The sequence below is a fragment of the Hippichthys cyanospilos genome, chromosome 16, assembly GCF_059441005.1.
Source record: "Hippichthys cyanospilos isolate Australia breed blue-spotted pipefish chromosome 16, RoL_Hcya_1.0, whole genome shotgun sequence".
Classification (NCBI taxonomy): domain Eukaryota; kingdom Metazoa; phylum Chordata; class Actinopteri; order Syngnathiformes; family Syngnathidae; genus Hippichthys; species Hippichthys cyanospilos.
In genome coordinates, this window is record NC_142384.1 from 13,789,754 (window position 1) to 13,808,104 (window position 18,351).

The 18,351-nt window shown below is 40.6% G+C and overlaps 2 protein-coding genes across 2 annotated transcripts; one reads left to right on the forward strand and one right to left on the reverse strand.

Annotated features, from left to right (window-relative positions):
- The first annotated feature begins 343 nt into the window (after positions 1-343).
- znf598 (zinc finger protein 598) lies at positions 344-8,650 on the forward strand. Its single transcript, XM_088437927.1, has 12 exons — positions 344-611; positions 1,243-1,355; positions 1,490-1,619; positions 2,323-2,534; positions 2,649-2,866; positions 2,960-3,053; positions 3,141-3,328; positions 3,825-3,903; positions 3,977-4,839; positions 5,308-5,470; positions 5,551-5,698; positions 6,854-8,650. Exons 1-12 carry the CDS (start codon positions 438-440, stop codon positions 7,226-7,228), a joined length of 2,757 nt encoding a protein of 918 aa, XP_088294053.1. The 5' UTR covers positions 344-437; the 3' UTR covers positions 7,229-8,650.
- Positions 8,651-8,817: 167 nt separating this feature from the next.
- On the reverse strand, positions 8,818-18,296 carry syngr3a (synaptogyrin 3a). Its single transcript, XM_088437629.1, has 4 exons — positions 18,065-18,296; positions 15,015-15,249; positions 13,859-14,004; positions 8,818-13,436 (listed from the first exon to the last, which is right to left on the reverse strand). Exons 1-4 carry the CDS (start codon positions 18,164-18,166, stop codon positions 13,224-13,226), a joined length of 696 nt encoding a protein of 231 aa, XP_088293755.1. The 5' UTR covers positions 18,167-18,296; the 3' UTR covers positions 8,818-13,223.
- Between the last annotated feature and the right edge of the window lie 55 nt (positions 18,297-18,351).

The window sequence follows — 18,351 nt, forward strand, 5'->3', positions numbered from 1 at the left end:
AATCAAATTAGCATTTTTGTCTGGTTTGACTTGAAAGGAAGAAAAACCGCAAGGGAAATAGCGACGTAATACTGCAATAGAAAAAGTTACGTTCATAAATGAATATTTGGAATTCGAAATTCAAACGAATCAAAATGAATAAAATCTCTAATTCGTTACGTCATATTTGTTTGACCAGTTGTATAAAGGCATATTACTCAAACCCGGATGAAGGCTACTCGGCATTTTATCTCCCACGTGGAATTGCGTTGCGCAGATTCACATATAGTGTGACCGCGCAAAGCGCCATTATTGTAGGCGGCTAACAGTTGATCCACATGACATACAGATCATAAGTAAAGCTTTGCGTGGCACGTCATTAGACTTGCGCGATTACGTAAGCGCTACAGTGTCAGCGGCTGGACCCACTGGGCATTTTCTCCTGTTTTCACTCGAACATGGATCCATCAAGCCCTAAGGAAACCGAAAAGCACTGTGTTCTGTGCTGCCAAGATATCGACATCTTCGCCTTCGGAAAATGCGACCACCCGGTGTGTTATCGCTGCTCCACCAAAATGAGGGTGCTGTGCGAGCAGAAGTACTGCGCCGTCTGCCGGGAGGAGCTGGACAAGGTGCGGATTTCGACACTACTCGGGCTCCGGGACGCCGCTTGGCCATGCCAGCTAGGCCGCTACATCCTGCGAGGGGTTCTTTAAAAAAAAAAAAAAAAAAAAAACCTGTAAATAATGAGAGAATAATATCGCATTGGGGTCATATTTGTCACGGGGAAACAACAATACACAAATGTCATAGACAACAATCACAAGCCATTCGTGTTGTTAGCATGTTAGCTAGCAACTTGTGTCCTGCCAAAAATATCAGATCAATTTTAGTTTGTGTATTTTTATTGTATGAATGAGCTCGATTAGTGCTCAATTTCTAACCCAAACATACTTTGCTGTTTTATGTGTTAATAGATAGCCGGGTATCGTTAAATCTACTTGTCAGCTACATGGACTTTACGCCTGAGCTGAACAATGCAAAACCAACATGATAATGATCACCCCCATATTCACTACACGTCGTTTGTTATTAACTTGAGTGTAATATTCACCTAAATGTTATTAAAGAACTTCACATAACATTTACACGTAGCATTAACCGCATTACATAAGCGGAAGGTGGCTCTGTATTTGTCCATTTAAATGCCTTCATGAAGGTGAACGTGAATTTTATGTGTAATGTTCTCAATGTTGTTTTTAGGTGGTGTTTGTAAAGTCTGCAAAGGCATTCTCTTCTCTACCACATCATCAGTTTCCATGTGAGAAGAAGCATGACATCTATTTCGGTAACGAGAAGATCTATGCTCAGTTCAGGTCAGTTTTGTCCCTTTAAGATGCTAATTATAAATCCTATTTTTACAGCTTCCTTTTAAATGACTTGGTTATGAGATTTTTATTATCAGATGTAAGTTTAATGGTGATTTATTCCTGTCTGTGTGTTTCTTCAGGCAGCTATTGTTGCCACAGTGTCCCTGCTGTACTGAAGCTAAGGTCTTCTCAAAGTTTGTGGAGTTGGAACAGCACATGAGGAAGCAGCATGAGCTCTTCTGTTGCAAGCTCTGCACAAAGCATCTGAAGGTGTTGTGACCCTTGCTAGCAACTACACTCTGCTTTAAAACTGTGTGATATATGCATTTCTAGTCATATACAGTACTAGTGAACACGTTTCATGGGCTTGCAAACAAAACAAAAATCAAATTATTGGTATATCTGAAAACTCCTCTTTCAGCTATAGCCAAGGAAATAATTTGTGAAAGAGTATAATGTGGTGACCCGCAAGGGAATGGAAGACTTTTTAAAAGGTTGAGGAAATGTAGCATGTTTCTTACGCTGCAGGCAATCAGTACAATTCTGTGTGAAGAGATATGATGTACTGCTATTTCCCTGTCTTATCATTTACTCTTCTGACACAACATCCAAAATACTTTGCAATAGAAGACAATTCAATTTTTTACAATTTCTCTCTTGATAAAACACATTGGCAGCAGTTTAGGAATTAAACGATAACATGATTCATAAAGCTGTGATGATTTGTAGCAATTTTAAAACAGATTGTTCCACAGAAGGATTTTTTTTTATTACAACTTGTCAATTTGTGAAATGCAGAACATATTTCCTTTTGATTTATTGTTTTGATCGTTTGAAATTGTGCCTGTAGAAAAAAAAAAGTTCAGTCGAGCACAGAATGTGTGTTTTCAATATTCTGGAATGTAGTAGTGAGCAATTTGCTGTAAAAAATGGACAGAGCAAATCTTTAAAAAAAACTTATCGTCCCTCCCAGATCTTTTCCCATGAGCGGAAGTGGTACAACCGCAAAGAACTGGCACGCCATCGAGCGCACGGGGACCCAGATGACACCAGTCACAGGGGACACCCGCTCTGTAAATTCTGCGACGACCGCTACCTCGACAACGATGAATTGCTCAAACACTTGCGAAAGGACCACTACTTCTGTCATTTCTGTGATGCTGACGGTTCCCAGGAATATTATAGGTGTGACAGCATGCAGGCCACCCGGCCATGAAGTGTGAACGTTTGTAATTGCTACTTTTGTTATTCTTAGAAATTGATGTGTTAAAGTGTGTTGTCTAAATGTGTTCTCCATAGTGATTACCAGTACTTGAGTGAGCACTTCAGAGAAAGTCACTATTTGTGCGAGGAGGGCCTATGTGCCAACGAGCAGTTCACCCACGCGTTCCGAACCGAGATCGACTACAAGGCACACAAGGCGTCGGAACATAGCAAGAGCCGCGCAGAGGCCCGCCAAAACCGCCACATTGACCTGCAGTTCAACTTTGCGCCAAGGCAACAGAGGAGAAATGAAGGTTTGACTCTGCATTATTGTGGTGCAACAAATCTATTGATAGTGAGCAAAGTCAAATTGTAGTGTTTATTTTTTTATTTTTTCCTCAAACCAGGCATGGTTACAGGGGAGGATTATGAGGAGACTCGTCATCAACGGGGAGGAAGGGGAAGACTCCAGGTGGGACAGAAAAGCTGGCGGTACTCTCGGTGAGTCATACAAGTGTGAAGTGTGTTTTCGGAAAGTGGATTGAAGTCATTCACGGTGTTGTTTTATCACCTGCACGTCTTTTGCAGCGAGGAAGAGGACAGAGAGGTGGCAGCGGCAATGCGGGCGTCAATGGCGTTGCATCGACCAGAGGACCGATTGGCTGCGCTGGAGAGGAGCGCTCCCAAATATCATAGGGAAGAGAGGCCAGAGAGAACTGAATCAGAGGAGCCAAGCCTCAGGAATGGACCAATCAAACAAACAAGCAAGCCCCCAGGTGAACAACATGGTTTGTTTTTGAAGCGTAGCACCCTTCGTTGAAACTATTATTATTGTTTAATTCACAAGTAATTTGAGGTTAGGCCCTAATTCAGTTGTCTGATTACGAGCCTTCAAACATCAGCCAAAATCAATTGTCCAAATGGCCAATATTTGCAATTTTATTTCCACTCTTTACCTTTATGTACGCTATTTACAGCAGTCACCTACAAGTAACACTGGTGTCATATTTAATACACATGAATCTGTCCTATAACCATGTATTTTTTTTTAACTATATATACATCATAAAATTTGTTGTTGAAACCTAAATTAACCATATATGTGTTAACTATGACATCCATTTAACTACGAGTAACACTATTGCTCCCAGCAGTGCATTCTGTTGACTGAAAGGGAAAGTGTTTCGTGGTTTTTTAACAATATGTTCCTGCCATTCACTGGAGTAGGGGGTATAGTTGGGCAATTGTAATGCTTTTATCATCTTTTTACAGTAAGGACAATGAGAAGTTTAAATCCTATGGAGGAGGAAGATGACTTTCCAGCATTAGGAGCAGCTGCACCACCGGCCATGTAAATTTAACACAACACATCAAAAACTCTCACAAACTGAAACGGGTTCTAATATCTTCTGCTATGTGTACAGTGTGAAATCCTCTTCACCGGTGGTTCCCGCCGCTGCCAGGACTCTGAAGGAAGATGACTTCCCCAGCCTGTCAGTAGTTAATGTCACAGCTCCCATGACTCCATCTTATCCCGTCCAACCTAAGAAGTCATCTTCTTTTCAAGAGGAGGATTTCCCTGCTCTTGTGTCCAAAATCCGGCCGGTCAAATCCGCATCGGGCAAGAGCTCTGCGTGGTCCTCTCACACTGCTCTGACCCAGTCTAAGGCTCAGCCCCCTCCTTCTTCACGGCCTCCCCCTCCTCTTTCACCAGCATCTGCTGGTCCCCAACTTCTGACATCCTCAAGCTCCTCATTATCAAGGAAAAAGAAAAAAGTCGGGGAGACCTCAAAAATCGCTCACATACGCTCGCCTCCTTCCTCCGACGACGAGAGCGGCGGGATGACGCAGCAGCAGTTCCGCTCAGTACCGACCATGCTCGACATATCGTCCCTGCTAACAGTTAAAGGAAGTGATGGCAAGCCTTCAAAGGTGACCAGCAGCCCACCTGCCCTGACCACCAGCAGTGACCTCCTTAGCACTAAAGCCAGCAAAAAGAAAAAACAGAAGAACACGACATCTCCTCCTACCTCTTCAGCATCAGGAATGCCGGCACCTGCAAAGACGCATTCGGTTGAAACGACAGCTCAAAAGGAGAATGTTCCTGAAAAAACAAGGAACAAGTCCTCCATCGCTGCGACCTTGACTGCATCGAGCCGATTGGTTAATGGCTTCAGCGAGAAACCAGTTACGAGTAAGGAGACTGTACCGCCACAACCCAAAACAGATGCACTTGTAGAACAAGAGGAAGACTTCCCGGCCCTCAAGACAAAGAATCCACCTCCTGGTATGTCTTAATATTTGTATAGAGGGCTGTCGCTATCCAATAGTTTTAGAATCGATTATTTTATTGATACTTCCATAGATAATATCGGATAACTTTTATTTTTGTGTTGAAGTGTGTTGGAAGAAACTTTGATATTAATTGGGGTTATTTACTAATTATTTTTGGTATTATTGTTTGGTGACAAAAAAAAAGACGAATTATACAAGAGGGCGTAATGTACTCACCAACCTTTTTGAAACTGGTTTGGTCATCAGTTTCCCAAAGGAAAATCAAAATGTCTCGTTTTGAATAAATACAAAAGCTTTCATTTTGGTTCCAAGTATTTAATATTCTGCAGTTGTGGCCACATCTTTCCTTTTAGAAAGGCGTGAGTAAGTCAGACTTGAACTGCCCCCCAAAAACTTATAAGGACACTTTTTAAAATCATTCACCTGACATGTTATTAACGCTGAACATTGTGTCCTACAGGCTTCAAGAGTTCCTTCCCAACAAAATCATCAACTCCTGCTCCCTCCTCATTTGCCTCACCGCCACCTGGACTTGGACTCATGGCCACCAAGCCTCCTCCTGGCTTCACTGGGATTCCCCTCAATAGTAATGTGGTGGAGAGCCCTCCTTTGGCAGTAAACCTGTAAGCCATATATCCTTAGTCATCATCCTATCTTCATTTTTAGGTTCCTTCGCCTAAAGTGTTTTCTGTCCCTTCGACAGCACCCCGAAAACATCAAACAGTGATTACCTGGTTCCAGAGGACTTCCATCAAAGGAACCTGGCGCTGATCCAGTCCATAAGGAAATACCTCCATGATGATGAGTCCAAGTTCAATCAGTTCAAGAACTACTCTGCACAATTTAGACAGGTAATTATCATTCATATTTCCAGGAAAATCTTTAAGGGCGGTAGGCATACTGGGTTTAAAAATAAAGGGTCATTTTCATCCCTTGGAAATCGTGCATTGCTGGTGGTCGGCAAAATCATCACATTTCTATAACCACTGTTTTTCAGGAAACTAAGGAGAGGGTTTTTAACATTTTGTTTAAAAAAAAAAAAAAGAACTTGCCTGGGGACCTGCCAATACATTTATGAGGAAAAACATGCAGTTGAACATAGGAGGTCTCTGCCCAACAGTCACCTTGTTAGTTTAACACATTCAAATTGTGCAACTGATGCACGATTATTTAAATAAATTTGAAGGAAGGGTTATACCTTGAGTGCAAGGCAAGAAAGCGATGCGTATGCATTCCGACATGCTAAAGACAATCTGCTTTGCATTCGCAACAAAAGAAGAATTAAATGAATGTTTGTTATCCGAAGCAACTCCTCCCTCGTCATTTCTTCATTTGTTATTCTTGTCATCAAATTTTAAGGTGAGTACACATTTCATTTTAATACTTATTTCTATTGTGCCGGTTAACCTTTTAAATTTTAATGATAGAATTGTTAAAGTCAAATGGTTCTTGTTATTATTAAGTAATTCATATGAATTAGGCCCGATTTTAGAGTTTCCTTCATGTTCCTGACAGTGAAGTATTATTTTGTCACATTTAATTTGTGCACCTGATGTACAGAGGTGGGCAGTTCTGTACCGATAGTGGGCAGTTCGGTACTGATAGAGCGAAGCTTTGTCGATGGACCGCTGAATGAGAAAAGTATTTTAAGAACGTAAGATCGATGGAATAGTCATTATGATCTTCACCACTGTTATCTATCACTGTTGGTTTGTGGCCTCACTTAGTTTAATTTTCCAAATTTCTGAAAGGTTTAAACTGTTTAAACAGGGTGGGGCAACGGCGACTGACGACTAACGGACCAGCATAAACATGTAAAATGCCAAGCTTGTGCTGATGTATTGATTAAATTTAAATAAATCCAAAGGGATATAATGAAAAGGAACTCCTGATTGCAAGTAAAATGTAAATGTCCCCGTTGTAGTTTAAATGATTCCATCACTTGCATTCATTACCATGTATTTACTGGAACTGTGCCGAAACTGACGCTCTCCATATGTTTCCAGGGTGTCCTCTCAGCAGCCCAGTATCACCGCAGCTGCAAGGACTTGCTGGGGGACGACTTCAACCGCATTTTCAATGAGCTGCTCGTGCTGCTGCCGGACACAGTCAAGCAGCAGGAGCTCCTCACTGCGCACGGAGACTGCAAGGCTCTGGAGAAGCAGTCAGGGACAGGAGGAGGAAAGAAAAACAGGAACAAGAAAAATGCATGGCAGTCGCCTAACACACGGGCTAACGGCATCGCCGAGCTGGACTGCCAAGTGTGCCCTACGTGCAGACAGGTGCTAGCCCCGAAAGATTTCAACTCCCACAAGACGCTGCACATGAGGGAAAACGACGAGTTCCCGTCCCTGCAGTCCATTAGCCGAATTATCAGCTAGCCCCGCGGCCACATTGAGTACTCTGTTGATGACTCGTCGGCAGCTGCCTGCGTCCAAGAAGGCAGCGGTGGATCACGGCTCAAATGAAGGGGGGAATGCACGTGAACATTACGTTCAACCGTGTAACACCTAAATTGCTGTCTCAAGGTGAAAAGTGGGCCATTGGCAGTGCTCTGCCACAGCTATTGGTTCATTTCAGTTGAAGGAAAGATGGAACCCGATGCGCCACTTGAAAAATCTTAAGAGCCCTTCACCTTTCGGCAAATTACACTTTCCCCCTTTTTATTTACATGACAGTTGATCGTATTTAAATATCAAATCAGGATGCCTGATGAATAAATGAAAGCAGTTCAAAATGAAACCTTCTAGCTTGTGTCATTGTAGCCATTGAGCTGCATTGAGTTGTGACTGCAGAATTAATTAAGAACAAATGTAATGAAAATGCTTTTTTGAACGCTTTCGCATACTTAACTCATTTAGTACCAGCCGTTTTTTAAACCACCTTTAGCCTACTTGAAAGAAACGTGGAAAGAAAATAAAAATTTAAGTACCTGGGATTGAATTTCTGGACACTTAAACAAAAAAGTCTAGGAACAAAAGAGTTTAAAGGACAGTTTGCAGTATAATTTAAAAAACGTTTGTCATATTTGTTAAAACAATTAAGAACAGAACATTTAAATACTTGGTGCTGGCCCCATCTTGTGCCTCTAATTTGGTATATGAAAAAACCTTGACCCCCCAAGGAAATACAACAGAAGATACCGAGACAGAAGGTGTGACTTTCATTTGTACTCAGCCACCTCAGAGTGACCTGTTAACCCAAAAAGGTCATTTAAGTACTTGGTCAGTCACCTCAAAAGTCACACTGTCTCTAATGTTCAACTCCAGTGACTGATATTTTTTTTCCTTCACAAATCCTGTTTATGTATGACACTTTTCACAATTTTACCTTTTTTTGTAATTGCAAACTTTTGATTTACTTGAGAAATGAGTGATTAAAGCATTGCGACAGGATGGGACAGAATTGTAGTATTTAAATATAAATAAGATCAAATTAACTTTTTTCTTTGCGTTTCTTTTATGTTTAAATTATACACTTAGTTTTGATTAGGCATGTTTAACGCCTCACCAAGGTTAACAGTAGCACGTTTTATTTCCGCTTCCTAGTTTTAAACATGTAAATATGCGTAGCTGTACACTTGAGTGGCGCTGGGAACTTTGACGCACACTAACTCCGCTTTGAGCACGTTTGTGTTGGTGGGCTCGTTTGTGTTCATCTTCTCTCAGGACTTTCAGCTTGCAGCGCTGTATCAAACCGAATGACTTCATGACAAACTCTGCAGTTTGTCTTAACATCTTATGTTTGCTGCTGCTGTTTATATTTTCTGTTTGGCTCCAATAAAGCCCTTCCTGTCAGATGCACGTTCCTGGTTGGTTTTGTTTACACCACTGGCCATGTAAATTGGATGAATTTATTTCCAACGGTGGCTTGCATTGGGTATTAAAATATGGTGTCGATGTTGTGGCGAGTTTATATATGGTACAATTTATGCACCAACTTAATTGAACTCAAAAAGTCCATACAAAAGGCCTTTCCTTATTTTGTTTTTATTGGGAGTGATGCTCAGACTGCAGTCTGGAGACAATCAGGAAATCGTAACACCTGTCTGTACACAGCGTTTTTCTTTTTCCTCTTTTTTTTTGTTACACAGAAGAAGTCAAACACTGGCAAAACAAGGAAAAAAAACTCGACGCATCATCATAAAAGGGCAGCACGCTAAAATAAAAAGTCACTTGTTAGTTTATGGGCTTTTTGATTTCCATCATCAATTTGACAGAGGAAAAAAATTGTTAACATCCATGCAAAAAATTACACTGGAACCCTCACAATTAACAGCACCAGCGTTACTACATATCACTTTTAGTATATCTCAGTCCAACAAAACTACAGCATGATCACAGACTTGATTTTTGTGTCCATGGCCCATTTAGGAGTGCTTAAAATATTTCAATAGAGTGCATTAATCATTTATAATATAGATAGTTTTCTTTAAAAGGATTACAGGACATACCAGACCCTGGACATCATCACATACATGTTCCATTTACTTATACTGAATTTTACAATCAATCAACACTAGCGCAGTGTACATGGGCCAGAGCACAAAACACAGAATGTTGGACTTTGTATTTTTTTAATCTACCACAGTGACTGACAGAAAATAGAACAACAATACAACCTGACCCCACCATCATTCACACACAAGCCACGCTTTACATCGCTCTACTGCTTCCACATCGGCTTCCCAATTGATTATGTCCTCACATGTGTTGATATTCAATCAGCAAAACTGATATCAGCATTTATTTCATCGACTGCAGTTTGCAAATATAGTTTGCATCTATTTAGGCAGAGGCCTTTAATTGGATATCAATTCATCCATTCTTTACACTCTTTATCCACACTTAGATTGCAGGATACGCCTCAAAATGGTCCCTCGCAACTGTCCTGGCTCATGCTTGTTTTTTTTTTTATAGGTAATATGCCTGCATTCATGGCTGACAACGACAGCCTTTAAGTAGACTATCCGAAGCGAAGATGTGTTTTCTAAATGTTAGCATAGCGAGCTAGCTAATTGCTAACCGATGTACATTAAATAACGGTGTTCCAGTTCAGTGGGGCAAAAATCTATGAGTCAGTCAGAATACATTACTGGGAAACATTTTAGCCACGCCCCCTCAAAATTTGAAAAGAATCCCCAATTACGTCCTACAAGTTGTCAATCTTTGCACACTGTCAATAATTTCCTTCGCATAATTAGTTCAGAGCAAATCTCTGAAAACATTTGACAGGATCTTTGCTCATTTCTGTGACTTTTTTTTTTGGTGCCATTAATTTGGATGCCTTGTCTCACTCTACTAAAGGCCATTACTTGAGCAAATGCAGTAAAAATGAGAGTTATATCCGCCATACGCAGTCTCAATATTACCAACCGTTAGTACATTTCAGATAGCCACAAGAAAATCTGTTTGGAAATTGACCTAAAATACCATAAAAACATTCAGTGATTCATCTTTTCATCTGATTTAATCAGTGACAGTAAATAACGATCGTGGAGTTCATGTCATATTCAAACCCAATTAAATTTTCTAATTGCAGCTTGGTGAATCCTATATAAAAATCTGATTTTTTTCTGTATCTCTATAACTGCTCACTTGAGCATCGCTGTTGCTTTAACTCCCAATTGTTTACTTTCACTGGGACTCAGCTGATGTGATTGTAGCATCAGAGACATTGAAATTGAATAAGAGTCGGCAGGAGGTGCCACTAAAACACTCCTTGTCCCATTTTTGTCGTGGAGCCTTACCAGAAATAAAACAGTTTCCCCCTGAAGCTCAGCAGCGTCATGCATTTATTTTTGGGATAGCGCGCATTCATTCGCATCCTAACTATTTGAATTATTAGTAAAACGATAGAGGACGCTGTCAGATGCATTCATGGCTGTTGATTTACAGTGTTAGTTTCATACAATAAAATCATGCGTTTGCCTGTTGTAGTAAGAGCCGTTGCTGTCCCTTTGCAGCTGTACTAGCTCTCTCCAACAGAGGGCGCTGTTTCGCGGGAGCAAATTCACCACAGGCAAGTCTACACTTAGTAGTTACAAAACTTAAATTTGGTAAAACATTCATATGAACTTATTCACTGCCAGCCCACTGAAAATGGATATATGACGTCCATAGCCGTCAATGGCAGTGAATGAGTTAATTACCATTGCAATGTCCTTGCTCAGTCCTTAAATTTGTTCTTTTAAATAATTTGAACACAACACATTCGCACACGCTATCTTACACACATGGCTGTCACGGTTACACCTTAGTGGTCCTTCTCTCTCTTTCTCACCATGGCAACAGAATCCAAAAGGAGACTTAATTTGGCATGTGACCACATGATATTATCTATCCGACCTTTCTTGCGTTTCCCCGTAAACAGACAGTAATGTGCTCAAAACGAAAAAAAAAAAAAAGTTTCATAAGAACATAGGGCAGTTTGGCAGCTTCCAAAAAGTAAACCGAAACACACCTGACGTACAAATCGTCCCTACTCACTCAAGACGAGATTCAACCTAGGACGCCGTCTCAAATGACACACCGCCTACATTCCCTGGTACAGAAATTCATAACGTACATTTGGGTGGAGTCCACCTCGATCAGGGAGGAACTATGTTGTGTTTCACAATGACATGCGTGACAATAATAAATACTCCTTTAAAGCTTGAATTGGATTCAAAATTGTACAAGTCAAATTTGCCTGAGGTTTGATAGTACAATTCAACGCTGAAAAGAGTGTGTCATTTGAGGCTGAGCCTATGATTGGTTGAAGATTGACAGAAAGTGAACACACCCGTTATCTTACAAATGAACTTTTCGTAAAAGATAATGTGACATATAAGCAGGGCTTTCTGATCGAAAAGCTACTTTTGTTACAGGGATTACACTATATACAGGTACTCAATTATACATGTCAAGAAATTTGAGTATCGCAAGAAAAATATTTTAGAAACTAAAATTCATTATACAGTCAGCTTTAAAGATCACGCTTTTCACAAGGTCAATTTCTAGTTAGTTTCTATCTTAAAAATAATGTTTTTTTATGAGTTTTGATGGTTTTCAAGGTTACAAGATAATTGTGGACATTCTACAAATTTGAATCAAACTTTCTGTGGAGTTTGAAACTATAATAACATTAAATTTGCTTTTTGAATTGAAGTGTTGGAATACATTGCTTTCCAGTGGATAGAAAAAGTCTACACACCCCTGTGGCAAGGTTTTTGTGATATGACCTATAATTTTTACAATCAAATTGATTTTTTTTAATGTTTTCTCAGGAATATTTTGAAAAAATGAAGAAATGCCGTGTCACAAGAGAGTATCCATTTGAATACACTTAAGTCCCCAGTTTGACATTTACGTGATGCTATCGCCACCATATTTCACTGTTGTGCAAAACTGTCTTTGCGCCAAACAAACCTTTTGGAATTATGCCCAAAAGTTTCAACCTTGATTTTATACAGCAATAATAGAAAGTCATTTTGTTGTACAGGTTAGATTAATAGCGGAATGTATTGAAATGCCTTTTTTTTTCACATAACTCTTGCATATAAACAGTGGTGTGTAAAATCCTTATACTTACTGAATACAATGCATAAAAAGCCGACTGAAAATCGAAACGCCTAAAGAACACTTGAATGAAACATCCATGAAACATATTTTTCATTTGTATAGATTATAGGTCACATTATTTTTTGGGTCGAAATGTCATAGTGACGTTAGACAAGGATGTGGTTTCACTTTCTAAACCTACGGCAAAGTAGTCTACTTACACCAAAGTACAGCATAGTACACAGCAATCTGAGAATGTGAGATATTGCACTTAAGTCACAAAAAAATCATTGTGTTGGTGATGATGATGTTGAGCATGTGTAGATCTACTCAGCGAAGTTCACTGTCAGTACAGTATGGCACTTCAGTTGCTATCTCTACATTTGGAAACATGCAGATTCCATACACATGATCACTGTTTAACCGCAGCAAGAGGAGAAGAAAACAAATTCAAATGAAATAAATAAAAAAAAAAAACACATCCTCCCAGGGCAGTTTGGCATGAGAGGGAATAGCTGATATTTCAAGTGAAGGTGCTTTTTGTCATATACTGTTTACCGGTTGATATCCTAGTTTGTGTGTGAATACCGCAATGTGACCTCTTCTTCCATGGTTCCTCCTCTTGTTTTCTTTTTCTTTCGATTGGTATTCTTATTCTAATCTGCATGAAAGCGAGTGTAGAAAAGTGCAGATAAAGCTGGAATGTTCTCGTAAACAACAAGAGGAGGAAACAAAACCGGAGATTTTCGTACCGCCGTTGACAATCGGGCCCGCCGCCATCGCGAGTGGGCCAAGACACAGAGCAATTTCTTCTTCTTTTTCGACGTTATCACCTCTAGTAAATGGGAACCTGGTATGTGGGTGCAGCGTTGTTCTCTGTAAACGGAGGGTTTTGGTAGGTCTCTGTGGGGTCGGTGGTGCCCCCTCCCCCTGGCGAGTTAGAGGGTAACGGCTGGGTGGGGGCCGCTCCGTCCAGGTGCTCTGAGGTGAACAGGGTCATGTCAGTGCCCAGCAGGTACTTTTGCACCGCACGCACTGTAAGACCAGCCTGGAAGCACAATTGGATGAATGCACTTAGAAGGAGTGGCTATGTAACGTGTTAGCAGCCAGCAGAATACACAGTCACATTTTTCGGTTTTGGTCACATGGTGTTCGCGAGTGTAGTTGTGATGTCAATTTCGACATTGTCTAACATGGCGGCATTATGATATTAATTCTTATTGAATGAAGACACTTTGAACAAGGATGCTTTGTTTTCACCAATGACGTCACATAAAATATGTTTTGCATTTAAAAAAAAAGTCTTCGGTTTATGTTTGACAGTCAGCTTCAACCAGGAGAAGCATAAAAAAAAAATCTTTTTTTGATGACTTATTACGAATTGAGGTGAATTCGCCGTCGCCGTTCAGCAAAATTTAGCGAGTTGAGTGACTCGTACCTCAAGGTGCAAGTATAGTTTCGGTTTCTTACCCATGTGATGATAGAGAAGAAAGAGAAGGCGATCGCAGCCCGAGCCGCATCAGCGCCTTGGTTGAGGGGTAGCTCATCGGTCGTTGTTCGCGACCACTGGTTGGCCAGGAAGCAGAAACTTACAAAGTACAAGAAGGCCCAGAAACCTACCAGGAACAGAGACACGGCCGCTTTGTAATGTGAGGGACGCGCACATCAGCTGATGCTTTCTTGAATGAAACCTTAAAGGTTTTGTTTCTCTTTATTTCTCGTGGTGTGACATTTCATTGATCACATAAAAGGAAGTGGGACAGCTTTGTGTGCATCTAAAGGGGCCCCCCAAGCATCTTCTAAAGAAGTGATTCTTAACCTTTTTTTTCAATAGTCTACACCAAGTGAAAGCATTTTTGGATGAAAACAAAACACTTAAAAAAATGCTGTCCCATCTGTGTCTGATTGATTTAACTTTGGAACTACGTTTGTTAGTGCTATGCCTAGATTTATTTTATCCAGCAACTCCAGAAAAGAGATTTTATCCCCGGTTTGTTTGACAGGAAATTGTGTTATTAATGACAATGTGCATTACTATAACGCTTTAAGGCATACAGTGTTTAGCAAAGGAGTCACTAGATCACACGAGTAATAAGTTGCTTCATGTTACAATTAATTTGCTTTTAATTTGAAAATGTACAGTTTTAATCATGGTATTGAAAAGCATTACATTAGATTTATTTATATCTGCAGAAACTAGGCCTGGCCAATATGGCCCCAAAATAGAAATCTAGATCTTTTTCATAAGCAGTCATTTTGGACGATTATAATTTTAATCTATTTGAATTAATATAACTGCGATTGGCTGGCAGCCTGTCCTGGGTGTCCGCCACCTGCTCCTTGAAGACGGCTAGGTTAGACAACTACCCTTATGGGAATAAGCGGTGACTGCAAAGGAATTAATTGATAATTACTGTAATAAACCGAAAAAAAAACATTTAATATGCTTTATTTATTCAGAAAAAAATCCTGTGCAAAGAACATTAATGTATACTAATTTTTAAATCCATTTTTTTTCCATATACTTTTAACATTCATATTGTGCAAAAATAGCTATTCACAAGTATTCCTTTCATGGAACAACACATTTTATTTCTTTCTGGTCCTTACTTGAACAACACCTCACCTGAAAAGCCAATCTCGAGCATGACGGCCTTCTTGCGGTCTTTGACAGAGCTGATAGAAGAGAATTTGTAGTCGAGCAGCATGAAGAAGGAGCAGGCCAGCAGGCCCACCAGGCCAACGAACACTCCGTAATTGCATGCGTCCGCGTTCTTGTTGAAGACGCAGTAGAGACGCTCGCTGCCTATGTTCACGTAGCCCTCGTTCACGATGGATGCAAACACCACCAGCGAGAAGATCTTTACAACAGCGATAGAAAAAGATGATCAAAAAAATTGCAGTGTTAGACAAAAGCAAAATTTTTTTGTTTTTTTTGACTGACTGAGGTACTACAGAAAAAGACAAGTAGTGTCAGAATAACAGATTATCAATGAATTATAGTCGTAGTTAAAAAATATTTTTTTTAAATCAGATTTTTCATCTTTAATTTAATGCTTTCTGTATGCTGATTACATTCCCTTTTTATGGATCACACCCCAAAGTGAACACTGGCTGTCACTGTGTTTGTCACAACCTGATAGGCTCCTGTTGTAGCGTGGGAAGGCAACTTTAGAGGCAGAATGAAGATGTGAAAATGGCATGGGAGAATTGTCGATTGGAACCTTAAAAAAAGGCTCGACGTAACATTTGATGAAAGTAGTCATGTGCATTCTTTGTAAGAAGGAGCTTTCATCCCACAGAAACATCTCATGTTTAGCCTAACACATAAATGCAAAGCACCCAGCTGTGACTGCAATGATAGCAACAACGATTCTGTTGTAGCAAGCCCTAACAAAGTTCTTTACCAAATGAGCTCAAGAACGCCTGCATTTGAACTAGTCAGCGGCAGACAGGATTGACAATGTTTTATTTTTATTTTCTAATTATGTGGACAATGATAAAAGAAAACAGCAGAATTCCTCCTGATGGTCAAAAGTAAAGGTTGCAGCCAGCAATTGGGACTAGTCTCAAATACCGCAGAAGGTAAATAGTTACAAATGCATCTGTTAAAAGAAAATAAATACATATATAAATAATATATAGCATAATAATATACGGAACTAATGAAAATGCTGTCTTTAATATACACGTTTCTATGCTTGTATTTGAGACAAAATCAACACTATGGCTCCGCCCTCTCAGAAGAAGACTTTGTTACTTTTCCTTCTTGTATCACTTTTTTTGTTACTCAAGTATCCATACTCCAAATGTAGCACAGTATTTTTCAGAGGAATAATCCAAACGCTGCAATTTATGAACCGTTATGTCTTATCCCAATTTCTCTCGGTGTACTCTTTGTAAAACCAATAGACTAGACAGTAATTATTTGTTGATTACTTTTAGTAGACACAATTCTCTTTAAAAAACACACTTGGCAGTGTTGCAAGCTCACGTCTCTCGGCATGCGCTCAGACCAAAGGCATTAACCTAATTTCCATCATTTTGTTACGACTGACCGGAGAGTTTGATGCTTCGCTTCCTTTCCAGAATCAAACAGTCCTGAGGCATTGTGAGTGTGTGCGTGTGCGCGCGCATGTGTTGTGTATGTTTGTTTTAAAAGCATAAGCGATATGAGTAGCAAATTCAAATGCTATACCATTAATTTCACTTCATAATGATCCAACTATTCGCCTTCATAAATCGCCTTTATTCATCTCACATATTCACAAACTGGTCAATTGAGTAACAGTGGATGGCAGAACAGGGCCATGTGACACGCACACACACACACACACACACACACACACACACACACACACACATGGGTGTGTGGGTCATATGATGGTTGGAAGGACACACAAAGGGAGAATGTCGGAGCCACAATCACGTGTGTGCTTCTAATCTGCTTAGATACACAGGTGGTTTGAGTGACTTGGTGTTTTTGCAACAAAGTGCACCTGCAAAGATCACAGAAATATCATTGTTAAAATTACTTCAATCTTTCTGATTGCGCACATAAGGATGTAATAATAGGCTTTACATGGGTTTTAAAGTTGTTTCATAGGCCTTAGCCACTTCATATGTGTTGCATTGTGTGTGGAAAAATAGCCTGCAAAGAGTCTATGTACTTCGTCATGTTAAATGATGAATTGAAGACGGCAGGAAAGGATGGATGGATGGATGGATGGATGGATGGATGGATGGATGGATGGATGGATGGATGGATGGATGGATGGATGGATGGATGGATGGATGGATGGATGGATGGATGGATGAATAGGCAATGCTATAGATGGACGGATGAAGGGGACGGGCGGACAGATCGAGGACAAATGGATGGATGGATGGAGCTTGTTTGTATTTAGTGCACCCTGTACACTGTTGTCAGTAAATCCAGTTCTAATCAGATATGGAACCTTTCAGCAGTGCCAATGTCAACAAGCAGTCTGAGCCACACAAGCCTATCGTGTCTAATATTTACACTAATTTCACACCGTTACATCACAGACATTCCCACATCGGTAGTGCCGGTGGGGGGAAGAAGACCTTCTGTGTGTCACCCTGAAGTGACGTTTCCTCACAAACGTCATGCCACGGCGGGAGTAGGTGGGCCTGCCTGCGTGTGTGCGCAGTGGCGTTCACGGACCAATCACAGGTGGCATGACAGACGACGACGTTTAAGGCAAATAGGCAGCTAATTTTCTCAACAATTTATGGTTTTACATCAAAATCATTTAAAAGCAACAAATAACATGGTTTGATGTGAATATGGATGATTTGGGTCATTTAAAGAAGCATAATCATAGGACGTTTACTGGATTTAAAAAAGGAAAGGTGGTGTTATGTTGCGTTTGTGTTTTTTTTTTTTGAACATCTGTAATAGAGAAACGGTCGACGCTGGGCCTTGTTTTTTTTTTTTTCTCCTCTGCATCAACACACCAAGGAACACAGTGTTTATCACCTTTCTCATTTTCACGCACGCCATTTATAGTTCGTGTATTTATTTATTTTTCCATCGTTGATGTGTGCAGGAGGACCTCGTCACGAGGCTCGCGCAGCTACGATAATAACCCACGCGCCCAAACATCAGTAGCGTAACTAATTTTACAATGAGAAAAAAAGAACATCTCTCACCCACGACAAGGCTCTGAGGATGGTCTGTGGCTGTTTGGCGAAAGAAATAGGGTCGATAGTGGAGCCGGCGCGGCCCGCTCCAAACGATCCCACTCCGTCCATCTTCGTTGGTTCCGTGAACGCTCCTCGACGCTCGCTCTCTCGCTCGCGCTCTCTCCTCCTCGCGGCTCCGGAGCACGCGCTGCTCAGCTTTGCTTTTCTCTCCTCTGCTGCAGGGACACTCTTGCTTGCGCGTTCACGCCTCTCCCAAAGCGGCCACGCGCGCGACGAGCACGAGGGTTGCTCTC